The following is a 21295-nucleotide window of genomic DNA, read 5'->3' as shown; positions in this document are numbered from 1 at the left end:
CCTTGGTAGGAACTCCCCTGAGAAAAGCTGTAGAAGTAGCAGCTGCTCTAGTAGAATGACTTCTCACAGTACCTGGAAACTGTTTCCCATGATGAGTGTAACAAAATCTTATTCCATAAGAAATCCATTTGAAATAGTTTGTTTGGAAATAGCCTTTCCAAGAGAACTGGAGGCAAAAGAAACAAACAATTGGTTAGATTTTCTGAACTCTTTAGTCTTGTCCAAATAAAATCGTAACTGTCTGTGCACGTCCAAGGAATGCAAAATCCTTTCCCCTTTATTCTGAGGATTAGGAAAGAAGGTAGGAAGGTGAATTGTTTGATTTAAAGCCACTTTCGAAATCACCTTAGGCATGAAAGTAGGATTGGTCCTCAAGGATACTCTGTCCTGGTGGAAAGTAAGGTATGGTTCCACAGCCATGAGAGCTTGCAACTCTGAGACCCTTCTGGCAGAAGTCAAAGCTAACAAAAGAACTGTCTTCCAAGATAAAAACTTAATATCTGAAGATGCAGCAGGCTCAAAAGGAGGCAAAGTAAGTTTTTCTAAAACATAATCAAGATCCCAAGCAGGAACAGGAGGGATCCTGGGAGGCCTTAAATTCTTAGCCCCTCTCAAGAATTGTCTCACCAAAGGATGAGAAAAAACAGGGGGATCAGTATTGAAATGAGCAGAAATAGCAGAAGCATGAATCTTAATGGAAGAAAAGGAAAGTCCATTAGACAAAAGATCCGAAAGGTAAAGCAAAATAGAAGAGAGATCGGGTATCAGAGGGTCCAAGCCTCGGTCCTGCATCCAAATGCAAAATCTCTTCCATTTAGAGGCATAGGATTTCCTAGTGCTAGGCCATCTAGCTTCCAAAAGAACATCCAAAACTTGTTTGGGAAGACTAGAATAAATCAAATTCCTTTGAAGAGCCAAGCTGCCAGGCAAAGGGTCTTGAGATTGGAATGTAGCAACTGACCCTGATGCTGGGACAGGAGTGAAGGGTTCAGAGGGAGAATCCAAGGAGGCTCCAAGAACAGGTGCTTTAAAGTTGGATACCAAAACTGTCGAGGCCAATTTGGAGCAATCAAAATGAAGAACTTGGGCTTGTCCTGTTTTATCTTTAGTAATACCCGAGGAAGTAGAGGAAGAGGAGGGAAGGCATATCCCGAAAGGTTTCTCCAGCTGAAGGACAGGGCATCCACTTTCCAAGCTGTTTTGTGGAATGACCTTGTGCAAAAGTGAGGCAGCTGATGATTGAGATGGGATGCAAACAGATCTATCTGGGGGCATCCCCAAACTGCAGTAATCCTGTTGAATAAGTTGGTGTCTAGCATCCATTCGTGAGGATCTAAAATGTTCCTGCTCAGGCTGTCTGCTAAGAGATTCTGTTCTCCTGGTATGAATTGGGCCTGGAGATGTAGATTCAGATTTAGAGCTGTGTCCCATAAAGCCATAGCTAGTCTGCAAAGGGGGTACGAATGAGAACCCCCCCTGCTTGTTTATGTACCACATGACTGTGATGTTGTCTGTGTAAATCAAAAGAGGCCCTGGATGCAAAAGGTTCTTGAAGGCTAGAAGAGCATTTTGAACTGCCAGCATTTCCTTCAGATTGATGTGCCAGTGAAGATGATCCTTTGTCCAGGTTCCCTGCTGGCAATTGCCTAGAAAATGTGCTCCCCAAGCATAATCCGAGGCGTCCGTGGTTATGATTTGAGAAGGTTGAGGAAGACGGAAAGGCTTTCCTTCGTTTAAAGCACACACCCTGGACCACCACAGGAACTCCTTCTGAAGGCAGGGGATCAGAGGAATCAGAGTGTCCAGATCGTGGTAATGCTGCGACCATACACTTTTTAGATACCATTGAAGCTTTCTCATATGAAGCCTTGCATTTGGAATCAACAGAATGCAGGAAGCCATGTAGCCCAGTGCCTGCAGGAATTTCCTTGCAGTGAGCTGAGGTAGAGTTGCCAAAGTCTTGAAAATTGAAGCCAGCTGTATTCTGTAGTGAGGAAGGCCCTTTTTGTAAGGTTGTATTTAAGAGGGCTCCCAGAAATACCATTTGTTGAGAAGGGATCAAATGTGACTTTTTTGTGTTCACTGAAAATCCCAGTAGGAGGAAAAGACGTTGAAATAAAAGATCCTTGCTGTCTGCCTGAATAAGGCAGTCGTCCAAATAGGGGTAAATCTGAATCCTCTGGAGTCTGCAATAAGCCACTACTGGTGCCAGGCACTTGGTAAAGACTCTGGGCGCAGTAGATAAACCAAAGGGCAGTACAGAGAATTGAAAGTGTCTCGAACCTGCCTTTGAACCTGAGGAATTTCCTGCGTTCCTGCCTGATGGGAATGTGTAAATAAGCTTCCTTTAGGTCCAATGTCACCATCCAGGCGTCCTGAGAGAGCATTGGAATCAGCTGCTGCAGAGTAAGCATCTTGAATTTTGGAATTTCCAAAAAGGTGTTTAACACAGAAAGGTCCAGAATAGGTCTCCATGAGCTTTGTTTTCTTGGAACCAGAAACAGTCTTGAATAAATACCTTTTCCCATCTCTGAGAGTGGAACAGGCTCTATGGCTCTCATGGCCAGAAGAGCATCCACTTGATTTAAGGCCTCTGACCATTGATGTTTTGGCAGATCTGGCCAACCGAAAGTCCTTGGCAAGGTATGAAAGTGGAATCTGTAGCCTTTTAAAATCACGTCCAATACCCATTTGTCCTGGGTAATATGAGTCCAATTTCTGTAAAAAAGAGAAAGTTTTCCTCCGAGAGGGGCATCCAGGTAAAGAGGTCCTGTAGCCCAACCGAGAGAGTCATTGAGTTTGCTTTCTTTGAGATTGGGATCTGTCTTCTCCCCCTTCTAGGTGAAGAAGCAGTCCAATGTCTCGATCTGTAGGAGGCCTGAGCTTGGCCACGACCTCTGGAGCGTCTATATCTTCCCCTTTGAGGCATGTCAGACGTGGGAAAGGACCAATTTTTGGAGGGCCAATTCCTGGAAAATCTAGGAGGCTGAACTTGCAAGAAATCTTTCACAGTTTGCATAGATTTTGCCTTTTCTTCCATCTTTTTAATAACCTCCTCAGCCTTAGATCCAAAAAGAACATCATGCTGAACAGGGGCATCTAATAATTTAGCCTTAACCTGTTCAGGTAAACTTTGCTCACGAAGCCAAGCATGTCTCCTGATAACAGTACCAGAGGCTGTGGCCCTGCAAGAAGCATCCAAAGCATCAAAACCACAATGCAAGCTATGTTTGTTCAGTTGTTCAGTTGCATGCAATACATCCTGTAGTTCCTTATCTTCTGCACATGTAGGAAGGGAAGCGAAATTGCTCATACTTAAACATATGAAACTGGCAATTTAAAGCCCTAACAGAAAGGGTAGCAGAAGTATATACCTTTTTGCCCCACCTGTCTAAGGCACGAGAATCCTTCTCAGAGGGAATAGGATTCTTAGAAGTAGCAACTTTAGCAGCCTTAGAACCCTGAGATATAGTTTCAGGATCTGCAGAAGGATTCTTAAATAAGAACAAATGAGACTCAGGAACCCTATAAAACCTATCAGGCTTAGAGGGAGCAGGAGGCATGGAATCAGGGTTCAAATTAGCCTCGGAAAAAGCATCATCCACAATGTCAAGAACAGGAGGGATAGCCAAAGGCCTATGTTGAGGAAGAAGAAGGAATTCTCTAAGCCTCTTCTTGGAAGCAGAATAATCCTGACCTTCCCAATGAAAATGTTCCCTCATCTCATGTAAGGTTTCCCCAAAAGAAAAATCTTCAGGCGGAGAGGCAGAGGGCAAGGAGTCCTCAGCATCCGAATCCTCATAAGGAGGAAAAGAATATTCCTGATCAGAGGAAGAGACAGAAGATCTAGAAGCCTGGTCAGAGGAATCCATAGGAACATCCTGTCGAGGCCTTTTCTCGGGGGGGGGGGGGAGAACCCCTAATCATTGTAAGCAAATCTTCAGCCATCCTTAACAATTGCTTCTGTGTCCTGGGAGTAGATTCAGAAGTAGCTTGAGCAGGAGCTTTAGACTTAAGACTTAACAGGAGTCTTTGTCTTTGCCTTTGCCTTTGAAATAGTGATGTGAGTAGGCCTGAATACCCCCTCAGAAGCCGGTACCTGCACAGCGGTTCCGGACCCATCCGAGGGAGCGACGTCCGAAGGTCCTGCAGCAGATAAAATAGAAGGCCTTGATGGCTCCCCATGGGAGTCCGTGTCGGCCATCGGTTCAGAAGTGGCGGATGACAGGGGCTGCAAAAGCGCCTCACTGACGACAGCCGAACTGGACGCTGGCTCCAGCTGCAACGAGTCCTGTTTGGACCTCGGAGGCCCGTCCTTGTCTTTGTGCTTCTTTTGAATTCCAGTAGTGTCCGACGACATTCTATAATTGAAGCGTCTGCCAAAGTAATTCACAGCCCAGTCATACCAACGTTTGATAGTACGAGAATTAAACCTGGCACAGAACCGACAACAAGAAACGTCGTGGTCAGGGCCTAAGCAAGGTAGACAGTAAGAGTGGAAATCTTTATGAGGTATTTGTTTTCCACACGTAATACAATTATTAACTTTTTCTGACATCGGAGGAACAAGAAAAAGATTCCCCAACGGGGTACTTAGTTTTGAGAAGAGAAGTAAGAACTTCGGACCGACAACAACCAAAAGCGCTGTTCGAAAATCGCCAACCAACAACTTGCGAGCTGCTTTCCACCGCACGGCAAGAAAGACTGGAGAAGATGGCGTCGGCTGAGGGCTATGTACCAGAGCGTACTGACGTCAGGGTACTGGCTTGTACAGCCGACGCCGGACCCAGACTTTGGGATTCTGGCCGACCTCGGGCTGCCTGCCGGCAGGAGCACCCTACAGTTATGACTGCAACAGTGAAACACGATGAACATCCCTAGAAATACCACAGAGGGGAAGGAGGGAGGGTAACCTTGACTGCAGATGCATACCTATCGGACATCTACATTTATGGTAGGTACAAAAAGTACAGTTTTGTACCTACCATAAATGTAGATGTTCGAAGATCCACATTGCTGCAGTCCTAACACTTGGGGTAGTCCGCTGTCCCAGTCGGCCCGAATACCAAAGTATAAGGCTGACGTCGGTCAAGGCGCATTAGTCTGACGTCAGGACGTCAGGGTACAAATGCGCATGACCGACGTCATATCCTCAGTCTTTTCTTGCCCCAGATGTCAGAAGACCCTAAAAAGATAAGGCCAAAACCAAAAAACACCAAACACTCCTGTACCAAATATATGTACAATATATACAAATTTACAAAAGTACAACCCCACCCACACAACCACCCCTAAACACAGAGGGGAAGGAGGGAGGGTAAATTGGACTGCAGCAATGTGGATCTTGAACATCTACATTTATGGTAGGTACAAAACTGTACTATGTTCTTCATCTCACATTGCTGCAGTCCTAACACTTGGGTAGAATCCCAAAGCAGAGGTAAGGGAGGCTGGCAAATCATAAAGAAGCAGGAGCTGTCAACATGCCCTGCAAAATAGCCGTGGCAAAACCAGCCCTAGATTTAGAGTAGAGAGGAAGGTGGTAATGCTTAGAGAAAGTATGCACTGAACTCCAAGTAGCTGCCTCCAAAATATCCTTAGTTGCCACCCCCTTAGAAATGCTGTTGAAGTGGCAGTAGCCCTAGTGGAATGAGGCCTAATCCCAGCTGGAATCTCCTTGCCATGATGGGAATAACAAAATGCAATGCAAAACCCAATCCACTTAGAAATAGTTTGTTTTGACACAGGCTTGCCCTGAGAACTCAAAGCAAAAGAAACAAACAACTGCTGAGACTGCCTAAAATCCTTAGTCCTGCTTAAATAATAACGCAACTGCCTGTGTACATCTAAAGTGTGCAAAATCTTTTCCCCTTATTTTGGGGATCTGCATAAAAGTAGGCAAATGAATAGTTTGGTTTAAAGCCACACTAGAAACCACCTTAGGCATAAAGGAAGGATTAGTACGTAATGATACCCTATCCTTATGGAAAATCAAAAAAGGCTCAACCGCCATAAGGGCCTGCAATTCAGAAACCCTTCTTGCAGAAGTAATGGCCAACAAAAAAGCAGTCTTCCATGACAAGTATTTCAATTCAGCAGTAGCCGCAGGCTCAAAAGGTTGTAGAGTAAGTTTCTCCAACACAAAATTGAGGTCCCAAGCAGGAGTAGGAGCTCTACGTGGGGGTTTTATATTCTTTGCCCCTCTAAGAAATTGCTTGAACAAAGGATGAGAAAACAATGGTGGGTCACAATCATAGTGAGCTGAAATTGCTGCAGCATGAATCTTAATGGAAGAGAAAGACAAACCTTTGTCCAATAACTCAGTAAGATATTGAAGAGCCACACTCAAATTAGGCTCAGAAACCTCCAAATCCTTTGCTGCACTCCAAAATAAAAATCTCTTCCATTTTTCTGCGTACACTTTCCTTGTACTAGGTCTTCTGGCTTCCATAATCACATTCAAAACTTGTTGAGGAAGTTGAGACCTGCTGTGGTTCAAAACAGAATATGCCAGGCTGTTAGATGAAGAGAGTGAAGCTTGACATTGAGTAGATGACCGTCCCTCTGAGACAATAGGTGTGGAATCAAAGGTAAAGGCCATGGAGGCTTCCTTACCAGACTCCTCAGTAATGGGTATCAGTGTTGCCGAGGCCAATCTGGAGCTATTAAAATCATCCTTGGCTTGTCTTGTCTGACCTTTAGGAGTACCTTTGGGAGGAGAGGCAGAGGTGGAAAGGCATACACATGAAGATTTTTCCAACTGAAAGAAAGAGCATCCACTTTCCAAGCTGTGTGATGAAACCTTTTCGTGCAAAACTTTGGCAGCTGGTGGTTTAGTGGAGAAGCGAACAGATCTATGTCTGGAGTTCCCCATGACACTGTCAATTTCCGAAATACATGAAGATCCAGTTTCCACTTGTGGGGATCCATGATTTGCCTGCTTAACACATCTGCTAAGGAGTTCTGTGCTCCCGGCAGAAACCTTGCCTGAAGATTTAGTTGCAAGCTGAGCGCAGTCTCCCACAAAATCATTGCTTGCCTGCATAGAGGATAAGAATGTGTTCCCCCTTGTTTGTTGATGTACCACATGACAGTTGTGTTGTCTGTTAGAATCAACACCTGCCCTGGAAGAAGTAACTCCTTGAAAGCCATTAATGCAAACTGGACTGCTAACATCTCCTTCATGTTGATATGTAGATGCTGTAGTCTGGCAGGCCACTTGTCTTGTATCCACTTTCCATTCAGATGAGCTCCCAAGCTATGTCTGAGGCATCTGTCGTTAGAATCTGACTCGCCTCTGGCCGGGTCACAGAGAGTCCCTTGTTTAGGTGACATTCCTGAGCCCACCACAAAAATTCCTTTTGAATGCAAGGTATTATTTGAATGACAGTGTCCAAATCCTGGCAGTGCTGTGTCCATACATTTTGAGATACCATTGCAGCTTCCTCATATGCAGTTTGGCATTGGGAAGCACCAGAATACAAGATGCCATGAACCCTAAGGCTTGAAGGACTGTCCTTGCAGTCAGCCCGGACTGAAGAGATAGTTGATGGAAGTAAAGGGAAAGATTCTTTTGTTTGTCCGGGGTTAAAAAGGCCATCTGGGTTGCTGTATTCAGTCTCACACCCAGAAAGCACATGTCTTGAGAGGGTACTAGACTGGACTTTATTTCATTCACAGAATACCCCAGGCATCTTAGCACTGCTATCACATATTCCAAATGCTGAAAAAGGTCTTCCTTTTCTTGAGCCAGAATCAGGCAGTCGTCCAAGTAAGGATAGATTTGTATTCCTTTTAGCCTGAAGTAAGCTATCACTGGAGCCAGAACTTTGTGAATACTCTGGGCGCAGTAGATAAGCCAAAGGGCAATGCAGAGAACTGATAATGGGAATTCCCAGCTCCAAAACGCAGATACTTCCTGCAACTTAGTCTGATAGGCACATGAAGGTAAGCCTCCTTGAGATCTAAAGTTACCATCCAGTGATCTTTGCCCAGCAGAGGTAAAAGCTGTTGTAACGTCAACATTTTGAACTTGGGAATGTCCAGATAAGTGTTGAGGATAGATAAATCCAAAATTGGTCTCCACGTGTTCCCCTTTTTTGGTACTAGGAACAGGCGAGAATAAAATCGTAGGCCCCTTTCTGGCACAGGAACCGGCTGAATGGCCCCTATTTGGAGTAACAGAGAAATTTGCTTGTGAGCCTCTTTTCTTTGTAGAGGAGGAATGTCTGGCATGCCTTTGAAAGGAGGCAAGGTATGGAAATAAAACCTGTAACCGTGGTGAATGATATCCAATACCCATCTGTCTTGGGTAATTAAACTCCAATTTTCTTTGAAAAGTGCCAGCCTTCCTCCCAAAGGTGCTGCCAGACGAGAAGGCTCTGGCAGCTGAAAAGGCAGGTCATTGGGTCTGTTTACGAAAGGACTGACCCCTGCCCTCACCAGAAGACTGAGCAGGTGAACTCCCTGTTCTAGGCCTAAAAGAACCTTGAGCTCTGCCCCTACCACGTCTAGACCTACCCCTAGACTGGGAATCATAAGAAGGATATGTCCACCCCTTAGTAGGCCAATTTCTACTAAACTTGGAGGCTGAACCTGCAAAAATCTTTAACAGTCTGCATAGACTTAGCCTTGTCCTCCATTTTCTTTAAAACTGCTTCCACAGGCGAACCAAACAACACATCAGATTGTAACGGAGCATCTAAAATCCTTGTCTTAACATGCTCAGCTAAATTCTGATCCCTCAGCCAGGCGTGCCTGCGAAGAACAGAACCAGTGGCAGCCACCCTCGAAGAGGCCTGTACAGCATCAAAACCACATTGCAAGGAATGCTTACCCACCTGTTCAGAAACATGAACTAAATCCTGCAACTCTTTACACTCAATACCTTCCGCCAGAGCATCCACCTTAGACTTCAATTGTGAAAGGAGATAATTTTGGTATTTTAACATGTGGAACTGGCAATTCAAAGCCCTCATGGCTAAAGTGGAAGAAGTATACACCTTCTTTCCCCATCTATCCAAAGCCCTTGCCTCTTTATCAGGAGGAACAGGATTTTTAACAACAGAAGCCTTAACACCTTTAGGCCCCTGAGAAACAGTTTCTGGGTCTGCCCTAGGACTCTTAAAAGATACTTATGAGCTTCAGGCACCCTATAATACCTATCCGGTTTAACTGGGGCAGGAGGCAAAGAATCAGGGTTCAGGGAAGCCTCTGCAAAACATCTTCCACCACATCCAGAACAGGAGGTATAGCTAAAGGCCTATGCTGGGGTAGAAACAAAAATTCCCTAAGCCTTTTCCTGGAATCAGAGAAATCTTGACCTTCCCATTTAAAATGCTCCCTCATGGAATGAAGAGTCTCTGAAAAGAAAAATCCTCAGGAGGAGAAGCCGAAGGAGTAGAATCATCTACATCAGAATCAGAATAAGGAGGATACTCCTGTAAGTCTTCAGCCGAAGACTCAGAAGCCTCGAACACTGCTCAAAACTCTCAAGCTCAGGTTCCACCCTAGGCCTCTTATCAGGAGCGGGCATAGAACCTCTAATCATAGTAATCAAATCTTCTGCCATTTTAAGCATATGTTTCTTAGGCAGAGACCCTGAAGAACTAGGAGAGACACCCACTGAAGTTAAACCTGGCCTGCCTCTCGAAGAAGCCTTGGAAACAGAAGGGGAGGGCCTAACCACCTTGGGAAGGGAGGGGAGAACAGCTACCTGAGAAGCCCCTTCAGCCTGGCCTACCTCCTGAGAGGACACATCTTGTAACAGTAAAGTCTCTCCCTGAGACTCCAAAGAAACTTCTGGCAGAACCTCTGGCTCCACCGAGCCCTCTAAAGAACCGACGTCCGGGACAGACGGTTCTTCCAACCTAGGCTTTGCTGCTTTGTCCTTGCGCTTTTTAGATGAAGCGGGCGTCGGAGCATCCGACGGCATTTTATAATTACAACGCTTCCCAAAAACTAACCTGGCACAGTCTAATCTTCTCTTTATAGTGCGTTTGTTAAATCTAGCACAACAGCGACATCCAACAACGTCGTGCTCAGGCCCTAAGCAAGGTATACACAAGGTATGGTAATCCCTATGAGGTATCTGTTTCCCACAAGAAATACAGTTATTCACTTTTTCTGACATCCGGTTAAATACTGAGGCAAGAAAAAACCAAAATATTCCCCAACGGGGTACTTAGCCAACTTTGATTCGGTCTGAAACTCCGACTTCAGAAAATTTCAGAACGCCAACCTGCACTCGCAATACTGCTTCTGCATTGGACCATGCGGCAAAAAAGACTGAGGATATGACGTCGGTCATGCGCATTTGTACCCTGACGTCCTGACGTCAGACTAATGCGCCTTGACCGACGTCAGCCTTATACTTTGGTATTCGGGCCGACTGGGACAGCAGACTACCCCAAGTGTTAGGACTGCAGCAATGTGAGATGAAGAACATCTGTACTATGTCCTTCAAGGATGCATCTGCAGTCCTTACATATGGGTAGAATACCATAGCCAAGCTGGGGGTGGTAGGATCTAAGAAAAGGATGGTGTAGCTAAAATACCTTGCAGGACTGCCGTAGCAAAGCCTGCTCTGGATCTGGAATATAAGGGTAAATTGTAATGCTTGGAGAATGTATGCACGGAGCTCCATGTAGCAGCTTCTAAAATGTCCTTGGTACCCACCCCTCTTAAGAAGGCTGTGGAGGTGGCTGTTGCTCTGGTGGAATGAGGCCTAATGTTAGCTGGCACATCTTTTCCATGAAAGGAGTAGCAGAACCGAATGCAATTTCCTATCCATTTTGAAACTGTCTGTTTAGAAATTGCTTTTCCTTGTACACTAGCAGCATATGCTACAAAGAGTTGGTCAGTTTTTCTGTAAGTTTTGGTTCTGTCCAAGTAGTATCACAACTGCCTGTGGATGTCCAAAGTATGCAGAAGTTTCTCTCCTTTATTTTGTGGATTTGGAAAGAAGGTAGGCAGGTGAATAGCTTGATTCAATGAGACCCTGGATACCACCTTTGGCATGAATGAAGGATTGGTTCTCAATGAAACTCTGTCCTGATGAAAAATAAGGAATGGTTGAACTGCCATGAAGGCCTGTAATTCAGATACTCTTCTTGCTGAGGTTATGGCCAGAAGAAAGGCAGTCTTCCAAGACAGGAACTGTAGTTCTGAAGATGCTGCTGGTTCAAAGGGAGGTAGAGTTAATTTTTCCAACATGAAATTAAGGTCCCAAGTTGGTACTGGTGGTTTCCTTGGAGGATTGATGTTTTTAATTCCTCTTAGAAACTGCCTTAGGAGAGGATGAGAGAAAACAGGTTGATCAGTATTGTATTCTGCTGAAATTGCTGAAGCATGAATTTTTATGGAAGAGTAAGAAAGGCCATTGTGGAGCATTTCTGCCAAGTATTCCAGGATATGTGCCATGTTCATCACTGTCGCATCCAGGCCCTTTGTGGTGTTCCAGGCGCAAAATCTCTTCCATTTTGCTGAGTATGCCTTTTTTGCGGAAGGCCAGCGAGCTTCCATGATGATATCCTTCACTCTCTTAGATAACTCATCCTGGTGAGGAGTCAAGGTATTCTCCAGGCTGTCAGCTGCAAGGTTTTCAGGCTGGAGTGCAGAGTTTTGTAATTGTGCTGTGTCAAGAGAAGTGTCCACTGTGGTAGAGGCCATGGTATCGTGCGTGACAAGCTCCTCAACAGTGGGTACCAGTGCTGTCTTGGCCAGTCCGGAGCAATCAGAATCACTTTTGGCTGCTCTGTCCTGATCTTCAGTAAGACCTTGGTCATTAATGGAAGAGGAGGAAATGCATACACTGTTAGAGCATTCCAGCTGAAAGAGAGGGCGTCCACTTTCCATGCTTGTGGGTGGTATGTCCTTGAGCAGAATTTCTTCAGCTGATGGTTGTGGTGAGAGGCAAAAAGATCTATGTCCGGCCTCCCCCATGATTGTGTTATCTGAAGGAAGATGTCTGGGTGCAGCATCCATTCGTGTGGATCCATGATATTTCTGCTTAGGCTGTCCACCAGTATATGGTCTTTTCCTGGCACAAACTGGGATTGCAGCTCAGTGTTGAGTTTTAGGGCAAGTTCCCAAAGATTCATTGCCAGCCTGCAAAGAGGGTAGGAATGGGTACCTCCTTGTTTGTTTATGTACCACATAACTGTGGTATTGTCTGTCCTTATTAGCAGGTGGCCTTGATGCAGAAAGTGTTTGAAGGCCTCGATTGCATGTATCACTGCCAGCATTTCCTTTTGATTTATGTGCATGCGCAATTCTTTTTGTGACCATAGCCCTTGGATGCATCTGTCCTCCATGTGTGCTCCCCATCCATGGTCTAAAGCGTCCGCTGTAATGGTTTGGCTGGTTAATGGTTTGCTGAAGGGCAGGCCTCTGTTTAACTGGCTTGCTTGAGCCCACCACAAGAATTCCTTTTGTAGGGATGGAATGAGTGGTATCAAAGCTTCTAGGCTGTGACTGTGCTGAGACCATAAACTCCTTAGGTACCATGTTTCCTCATATGCAGCCTTGCTTGTGGAACCAGAAGAATGCAGGATGCCATGTAACCCAAGGCCTGCAGGATTTTCCTTGCAGTCAACTGAGTTTGTTTCGTCAGATTTGTGAAATAATCTGGTAGTTGTCTCTGTTTTTCTTCTGTGTGAGAAAAGCCATTTGGGTGGTTGTATCTAGTTCAGCACCCAGAAAAGTTATTCTTTGGGATGGCACAAGTCTTGATTTGTGAATGTTGACTGTGTATCTCAAAGCCTGAAGTAGGCGGATGGCATAATTCAATTGTTTTACCAAAGTTTGCTGGCTGTCCGCTTGTATAAGGCAGTCATCCAGATATGGGTATATTTGAATCCCCTGAAGTCTGCAGTGTGCAATTACTGATGCCAGGCATTTCGTGAATACTCTGGGCGCAGTAGATAAGCCAAAGGGCAATGCTGAGAATTGATAATGTTCTGAACCTGCAAGAAATCTGAGGTGTGTTCTGCAACTTTGTCTGATAGGGACATGCAGGTATGCCTCCTTGAGGTCCAGAGTTACCAGCCAAGACCCCTTGCCCAGCATGGGAAGGAGCTGCTGTAGGGTCAGCATTTTGAATTTTGGCACAATGAGATAAGTATTCAGTGCGGACAAGTCGAGAGGTTGTTGTACCCCTTCAACATCTGAATAATCAGACTCCTCAGAATCCTGTTCTGTCAGTATTTCAGGAGAAAGGTCTATTTTCCTTTTAGAAGGTTTGTCCTGACTACCCCTGATAAGGGTGAGAAGATCCTCTGGCATTTTAAGCATTTGAGCTTAGGGTGGTGGAGCAGGAGTAAAATGGTGGCTAGAGGTAGTTTTCCTAGGAGTGGCCTTGCCTCTAGGCCTAAGAGTATCCATCGGTCTGACAGAAACGGTAGTTGGACGAGAAGATGTCAGTTTTTATCTAGATTTGGTAGTGCGAAAAACCTCCTCAGAAGCTGGTGCCTGCATCACGGCTCCGGACCCAACCAAGGCAGAGACAACCAAAGGCTTGGATGATGAAGGAGATTTCTGCCGGATACTGGACTCCAAAACAGCCTCAGTAGAGGCCTGCAAAGGTAATGAATTGGGCATCAGGGGCTGCAAAGGCGTCTCACTGAATTCCGCAGAACTGAAGACCTGATTAGCGGTAGAGTTGTCAGAAGGCTTAACCTTGTGTGGTCTATCTCTATCTTTATCCTTATGTTTTTTCAGAATGTCTAAGGATTGTTGGCTGAAGGATGCCATTTTTGCAATGCAAAGACGGAAGATGAAAATACCTGGCTACAATAAGAGATCTACAATGAATGGTTCTCGCATTAAAGAGGGCACAGAACCAGCAACGGGGGATGTTGTGGTCTGGGCCTAAACAAGTGACGCTGCATGAATGGAAGTCTCGGTGTGGTATTTGCTTTCCACAGGTGAGACAATTGTTAACTTTTTTGGACATCAGTTAGTGCAAGAAAAAAGGATCCCCAATGGGGTACTCAGCTTTAGATGTTTTCAGCTGTAATTCAAACTCTGGTATCGACCGACCGACACACTTGCGAACTGCTTCTGCTATGTGCTCCACGGCAAGAAAGACTGATGTAATGGCATTGGCTGCCTTCCTTTATAGCACTGATGACCTGATGTCAGGCAGCAAGTGACAGCAGCAGACGCAGAAAAAAATTGACTCTGGTATTCAGGCTGGCTGAGGGCTACCGCAGCAGGAATAACCCACAGGTGATGACTGCAACAGTGAAACACGAAGAACATCAGTGGAATAATGATCTCTTTGGACCTAGATGTCATGCCCTTACTTATAAGTTGTGCAGCATAAAATGATTTCCTCACCACTGTGGCCACATGCTGGTAAGAAAGTAGAGCTTCTGTCTATGTGCATACCCAGATCCCTGACCACTGGGTTGACTCTTAGGGACATATTATCAACATGGTAATTAGCTGGGATGTTTGACGCCTCAAAGGGTACAATTATGCATTTCTTAGCATTGAGTTTAAGACCATGGCTTTGGCAACATTTGTTACTCAAAGATAGACCTTCTTAAAGAATGCTAGTGTCTGCAGGGGAGTCCATGCTAACCCCCATCTTACAATAATCTGCAAATTTAGTCAGCCATAAGCATTCAGAGTTTGCATCCACTTCAGAGGGCGAGGTTGTGACTCCTTCTGACCCACACAAAACATGTCTCCAGAAAGCACCAACTCAAGAGGAGTAATCCTGATCTGGCCACAAAGTCTGTACTTCTGTTCCCAACAAGAACTGAGTGGCAGACCAAAGAGTTTGGCTGAAGGATTTCATTCCAGTGGAATACATCATATGCATTAACTAAATCCAGATGTTAATAACTTCAGGGTGGGGGAAGGTATACTATCTGAAAGGGGTTGGAACTGTCAAAACTTTCTCAAACTGAGCCAGTAGAGAGACCACCAGCTGACCTAGAAAGGGGACTTAAAGACCAATGTGGGGGACTAGCCATAAGCTCAAGAATTACTTGATCTTTGTACTTCCCCACCAACAGGACATGTGGACAGTGAAAGAAATGACCCTCTCCAGTTCGCAGAAGTCCACAAGACCAGGGCCTCATCCTGGGTCCAAATGGCTTGGCTGTGAGGAAGGCATGTCTCAGTCCTGTCAAAGGACCTCTGCAAATTTACAATTAGGATCCCCAAATATTCACAAGGAAGGAAAACTAATGGGCAGAATGGAACCTGGAATGTCCCCATGCCATGATGACCACCTTAAGCAACATTGCCTCTGCACAAGGAAGGGAAACGTAGCACTGGTAGAAAGCTCAATGCACAGAATGGGAGGCTTCTATGTAGGAGCCTGATGGAACTCCTAAGCCACAAGAGGTTATCCCAGCAGATGGCCAGTTAGGAACAAAAGGGAAAGGTGAGCGCTCTGTACTAAAATACTAGGCACTGCAACCCCAAGGCCAATGCTCCAAGAGTTTGTGGGACTACAGAAATAAGGCCACCCCAGATACAGGATGGAAATGTGTCCCAGAAGTTCTTGTTCTTGGATTTGTGTGGAGGCAGGGATGGGAGTTTACCCCTCTGACTCAAACAGGACAAGGTACGCAAATTATCTTGGTTCTGAGATAAAGGTAGAGGGAAAGAGAGGTGGCAGGGAGCAACCAATAATGCAAGCCATCTTCTATCATTCTCTACAGGGCATCTCTTCTAGCAGAGTTAAACCAATGAACTTCATGACAATACAAAAGAAGGCAATGTAATGGCAAAAAGACAAGTGAAAGATTCTTACAAGGCTCCTGCAGGTGAAGAAATCAGGAAGACAGACACTCCTCTTCTCTTGAAGAAACAAGAGTGCAGATGGCAAAGAAGGGTACTTTTAAAGAGTGTGGGGTCAGACCACTGTTCAAAGACAGTATCAAGTAATACTGCAATTATTATCCAAAATATTGCTCCTGCTAAAAGGCATATCCAACAGAAATCTGCCCAAATCATTTCGGGGTGGTGGCATGTTCTTAACCGTGCTCTGTGTCAAAGACACACAGCTGTGCCTGCCACCCTAGCAAAGGCATCACACAGAGGTTTCAAACAATATCTAAGGTGGGGCACTGCAAGCAAGGTATTTAGTAGAATCAGACTATGTTTCTCACCAATTCCAGATATGGGAAGGGTCTTCAGAATGCTATTTGAGGACTCTAACAGAAAAATTAAATCCCGGACAAATGAAACAGATAAGCAAGGGCTGCAATACCCAAGGACTTTAACAAATGGGTCTAAAGCCTGAGCAGCTGAGATAGACAACTGACGGGCTCTAAGCTTCAAAATGGCAGAAAATATATTTTTTCTGCCAAATCTGACCTACACTTGCTCTTCACTGTCCTCAAGCTGGGAGGGAAGGGAGTGTGGTCTCACAGTTTGCTGAAAGCCTACCATGTGGGATGTTTGGGCAAACTGTCACATTTACAAACTGGGTGCCAATAAAAAAACATCAGTCCCTCCACAGGTTGCTTCAGGACAGAGAGGGCACCTCCTAGCCTCTAAGATAGCTTCCACAAAGCCTAACTCCATGGGATGGGCACTCTAACACCCCAGTGATGTGTTCTAGAAATTGAGACAAATGCCAGGCAATTACTTAAGCAACAAGCTGTCTCCTTGAAGGCGGCAATATCCTACAAGGAATTGAAGGAGCGCTTAAGACTCTGATGTACTGCCCTTCTCAAAAGCAAACACATTCCTTCTTGACCTCTTAATCAGTAGCCATCTAGGGAGGAAGCAGTGCATCCTACAAATGCTCCAGATCAAGTACTGTGCCTACGTTTGTGCTACTGCATGACAAGCACATGGAGAATTACAGACCAAGTGGGGCTCATGCATCACGAGGAGAATCTTGCACTAGTCACAGCACTGACAGTTTTACTAGTAGTAAACACAAGAATCACAAATTACAGTTAATAAGTGGCCTTGTTTAAAAGACAGTTTCTCAGAATTCTCATTTTCCAGTACTCCGTTTAAATTCCAGATGTTACAATACTTTTCTTAGAATATGAAAGCATCCTTAAATATGTGTAATCAATTCCAGATGTTACAATATTTGTCTTAGAATATGAAAGCATCCTTAAATATGTGTAACCCACCAATTAAATAATTGTTCAATGGATGAATTAAAAATCATGTATTCTCTGAACAATTTTGAGTTTTATCTCTGACATCAGAGGTATCACTGACTTTTACTCATGCAAAGTCAGAAATACGAAGGCATTAGAATAGCAGAAAATACTAAACCAGAGCTGTGAGATAATTCCTGATGTCAACAATGACTGTAGGATAACAAAAAAACTAGGGAAAACAGATAAATGAGAATTACTGTACAATTAGGAAGAAACAACCAGCCTTCCTGCTGGGGTTGGTAAACATGGCATGGACAAGGAGGATATACCTTGTCGCCCTGTACTGAACTTAATAATGATGACCAGATAATAAGTTGGTAAAAAAAAAAAAAAAATCATGACACCAATATTAAAAGAACAGAGGGACATGCTCCGGATAAAATCCAGAGAAGGCCTCTGCTGATGTGACACAAAATGCCAAACAGATGGATACAGAAGGATGTGAATCCCAAAGGTGGTCTGAGGGATACAAAAGCAGGTGGTGGTAACATTCAATATTTTTTGGCTACGATGAGCATATTTGTTCACTGATTTTTGATGACACAGACATGACTTATTGTTTCAATAATCTTTTGGAAAGATTTCTTTAAAAAATGTCAACTGAAGTTAAAAGAATCATTGACAGGAAAGACAAACAGCAGCAGCATGAGCTACTGGCAGCAAAATCTTCTCTGTGGAAGTCAGACCAGTGGAGCTTACAACACTGAAAAGGCATGCAGAGTTAACATCAATGTGGAATGTGTTAAAAAAAAAAAAAAAAAAAAAAAAAAAAGGGTGGGGTGGGGGGGGGGTCTTACACTGCCTATGTCAGTCCCTTCCACACTACAATACCTTGTACTGATAGAAAAGGGAACAGTCTCACTACTGAGAAAACTTTGGCTACAAAATAAGAAAAAGAAGGTGGGTAAACCCAAACAATATGATTTGTTAATACAAAAAAAATCCCAAAAACGACCTACTTTTAAACTCCGGTACAGAAAATAAGTGACTATTTTGATGAAAAATGGGCAAACAATAGTTAACATGTAGACTGCGTGTGGGCCGGTCACAGAATTAATCTCATCACAACTTAATCCACAGAAATACTCTGACTATAATATACTCCTGGAAACTAAAATGTGTGCACAAAAAATGCATATACACACAATTTTTCAGTTTACCTCTAGATTCCTTCGCTTCTTCTTCTCTTCTTCAAACTCTTTCCTTAAGTCTGATAACTCTTTCCTGCAACAGAAAAATAGATACTATTACCTTACTACAGGCTTGATTATATACTAATAAAATATTTGAAAAATGACATTAAGAATCTACAAAAACTATAAAGTGATAATGTGGTAATAAGGGTCTATGTTAGAACATCGAAGTTTCAAAACTTCGAATGTTCTAATATTGATCTGTATTAAGCTAACATTGAATATATCGAAGCTACAAAAAAAAGTACAGTTTTGTACCTACCATAAATGTAGATGTCTGATAGATATGCAACTGCAGTCATAACATATGGGTTGTCCTGCCTCAGGCAGCCCTCGGTCGGCCGGATTCCAAAGTCTGGGTCCGACGTCGGCTGATGTCGCATTTCTCTCCGACGTCAGAGCGGCTGGAGTACATAAGCATCAGCCGACGCCATTTTCTTCAGTGTTTCTTGCCCCAGATGCCAGGTGCTCTCCAAGGAAGGCTGTAATCAAATCGGAAGGAAAAAACAGGATTCCAAACAAATAAGTAAGCAATAAACAGATACACCATAACAGATATCCCCAGCTAAGAGGAACAGGGATAGGAGTGGACCCAAGGCATAGAGGGTATGGAAGGAGGGAAATCCGACTGCAGTTGCATATCTATCGGACATCTACATTTATGGTAGGTACAAAACTGTACTATGTCCTTCAAGAATGCAACTGCAGTCATAACATATGGGTAGAATACCATAGCTTAGCTGGGGGAGGAGGAATGCTCTAGGAAAGAGATGGTGTGGCAATCAAACCCTGCAGGACTGCCGAAGCAAAGCCTGCTCTGGATCTGGAGTATAGAGGAGATTGTAGTGTTTGGAGAATGTATGCACGGAGCTCCATGTAGCAGCTTCTAGAATGTCCTTTGTAGGCACCCCTCTTAAGAATGCTGTAGAGGTGGCTGTAGCTCTGGTGGAATGTGGTCTGACATTGGCTGGAACAGTCTTCCCATGGAAGGAATAACAAAATCTGATGCAATGTCCAATCCATTTTGAAATAGTCTGTTTTGAAATTGCTTTTCCTTGTACTCCAGGGGCGTAAGCTACAAAAAGTTGATCAGACTTCCTACTGGTCTTGGTTCTGTCCAGGTAGTAGCGAAGTTGTCTGTGAATGTCCAAGGTATGTAACAGTCTTTCCCCTTTGTTTTCAGGATTGGGGAAGAAAGCAGGCAGATGAATAGCTTGATTTAAAGAAACCCTAGATACCACCTTTGGCATAAAATTAGGGTTGGTTCTTAAGGAGACCCTGTCTCGGTGAAAGATTATGAACGGTGGTATTGCCATTAGGGCCTGTAGTTCCGAAACCCTTCTTGCTGAGGTAATTGCCAACAGGAAAGCTGTTTTCCATGAGAGGAACTGTAAGTCCACTGAAGCTGCTGGCTCAAAAGGAGGTAGAGTCAGTTTTTCCAGGACAAAGTTGAGGTCCCAAGCTGGCACTGGAGCCTTTCTTGGTGGCTTAATGTTCTTTATTCCCCTAAGGAATTGCCTTAACAAAGGATGTGAAAACACAGGTGGATCAGTGTTATATCTAGCTGAAATAGCTGAAGCATGTATCTTTATGGAAGAATATGAGAGTCCATTCTGAAGCATATCTGCCAAATATTCCAGGATGAGTGGGATGTTCAATAGTGATGCATCATGACCCTTGCTGGTGTTCCAAATGCTGAATCTCTTCCATTTTGCCAAGTAAACCTTTCTGGTGGATGGTCTTCGAGCTTCTGTTAATATCCGCTGAACTTCCTTGGAGAGAGATAGATTGAGGTTATTCATGGGATCTCCCAGGCTGTCAGCTGCAGTGTCTGAAGGTTTGGATGCACTGTTTTGAAGTTGTGCTGAGTCAAAAGTAGGGGCCATTGTGGAAGGGCCCACTTCTTGTTGTGACATATGCTCCGTAGTAGCGGGTACCAGTGTGTTATCTTGGCCAGTCTGGAGCTATTAGGATCCCCTTGGGTCTCTCTGCTTTGATCTTTAGTAATACTGTGGTCATCAGTGGCAGAGGTGGGAATGCATAGATTTTTAGGAAGTTCCAGTTGAATGAAAGAGCGTCTATTTTCCAAGCTTGTGGATGGTATGTCCTTGAACAGAATTTTTGTAGATGATGGTTGAGGTGAGAGGCAAATAGGTCTACTTCTGGCCTGCCCCATGTCGAGGTGAGTTGTGTGAAGATCCTTGGGTGTAATCTCCACTCGTGAGGATCTATGAAATTCCTGCTTAGGCTGTCCGCCAGCACATTGTCTTTGCCTGGAACAAACTGGGATTGTAAGTGTATGTTCAGGCTCAGTGATTTTTCCCAAAGATTCATTGTCAGTCTGCAAAGGGGGTAGGAATGGGTGCCCCCTTGCTTGTTTATATACCACATCACAGTGGTGTTGTCTGTCTGTATCAGTAAATGGCCTTGTTGAAGTTGTTGTCGAAAGGCCTCGATGGCATGCATTACTGCCAGCATTTCTTTTTGGTTTATATGCAGATGTGTTTCCTTTGGAGACCATTGTCCTTGTATGCATCTGCCTTCCATATGCGTCCCCCATCCAATGTCTGAGGCATCTGTGGTCATGGTCTGTGTTATCAAAGGTTTTTTGAATGACATACCTGTGTTTGCCTGGCTTACCGAGGCCCACCATAGGAATTCCTTTTGTAGGCATGGAATGAGAGGTATGGTTGCCTCTAAGTTGTTGTTGTGCTGAGACCATAGGCTTTTTAAGTACCACTGAAGCTTTCTCATGTGTAGTCTTGCTAATGGAACCAGGAGAATGCAGGATGCCATGTAACCCAGGGCCTGTAGGAATCTCCTTGCAGTCATCTGGGTGAGTTTTGCCAAACCCTTGAAATAATGAGTTAACTTCTCTTGCTTGTCTTCTGTCAGGTAAGCCATTTGAGAGGCTGTGTCCATATTGGCTCCTAAGAAGGTTATTTGCTGGGATGG

The 21295-nt window shown here is 44.3% G+C and overlaps 1 protein-coding gene across 6 annotated transcripts in view; it reads right to left on the bottom strand.

The window, feature by feature from the left end:
* Nucleotides 1-21295, bottom strand: part of LOC122794391 (CD2 associated protein) — a 3269826-nt gene that overhangs the window by 7791 nt on the left and 3240740 nt on the right. For all 6 annotated transcript variants that reach the window (XM_044062740.1, XM_044062738.1, XM_044062742.1 and 3 more), the window contains one exon: nucleotides 18308-18371. In XM_044062740.1, the coding sequence (XP_043918675.1) occupies nucleotides 18308-18371 (64 nt within the window). The remainder of the gene's footprint in view (nucleotides 1-18307; nucleotides 18372-21295) is intronic.

Source organism: Protopterus annectens, chromosome 2.part1 (genome assembly GCF_019279795.1).
Source record: "Protopterus annectens isolate FY-2018-M chromosome 2.part1, PAN1.0, whole genome shotgun sequence".
Lineage (NCBI taxonomy): Eukaryota > Metazoa > Chordata > Ceratodontiformes > Protopteridae > Protopterus > Protopterus annectens.
The sequence above is the reverse complement of the archived record's forward strand: the minus strand, read 5'-3'. Positions and strand labels throughout refer to the sequence as shown.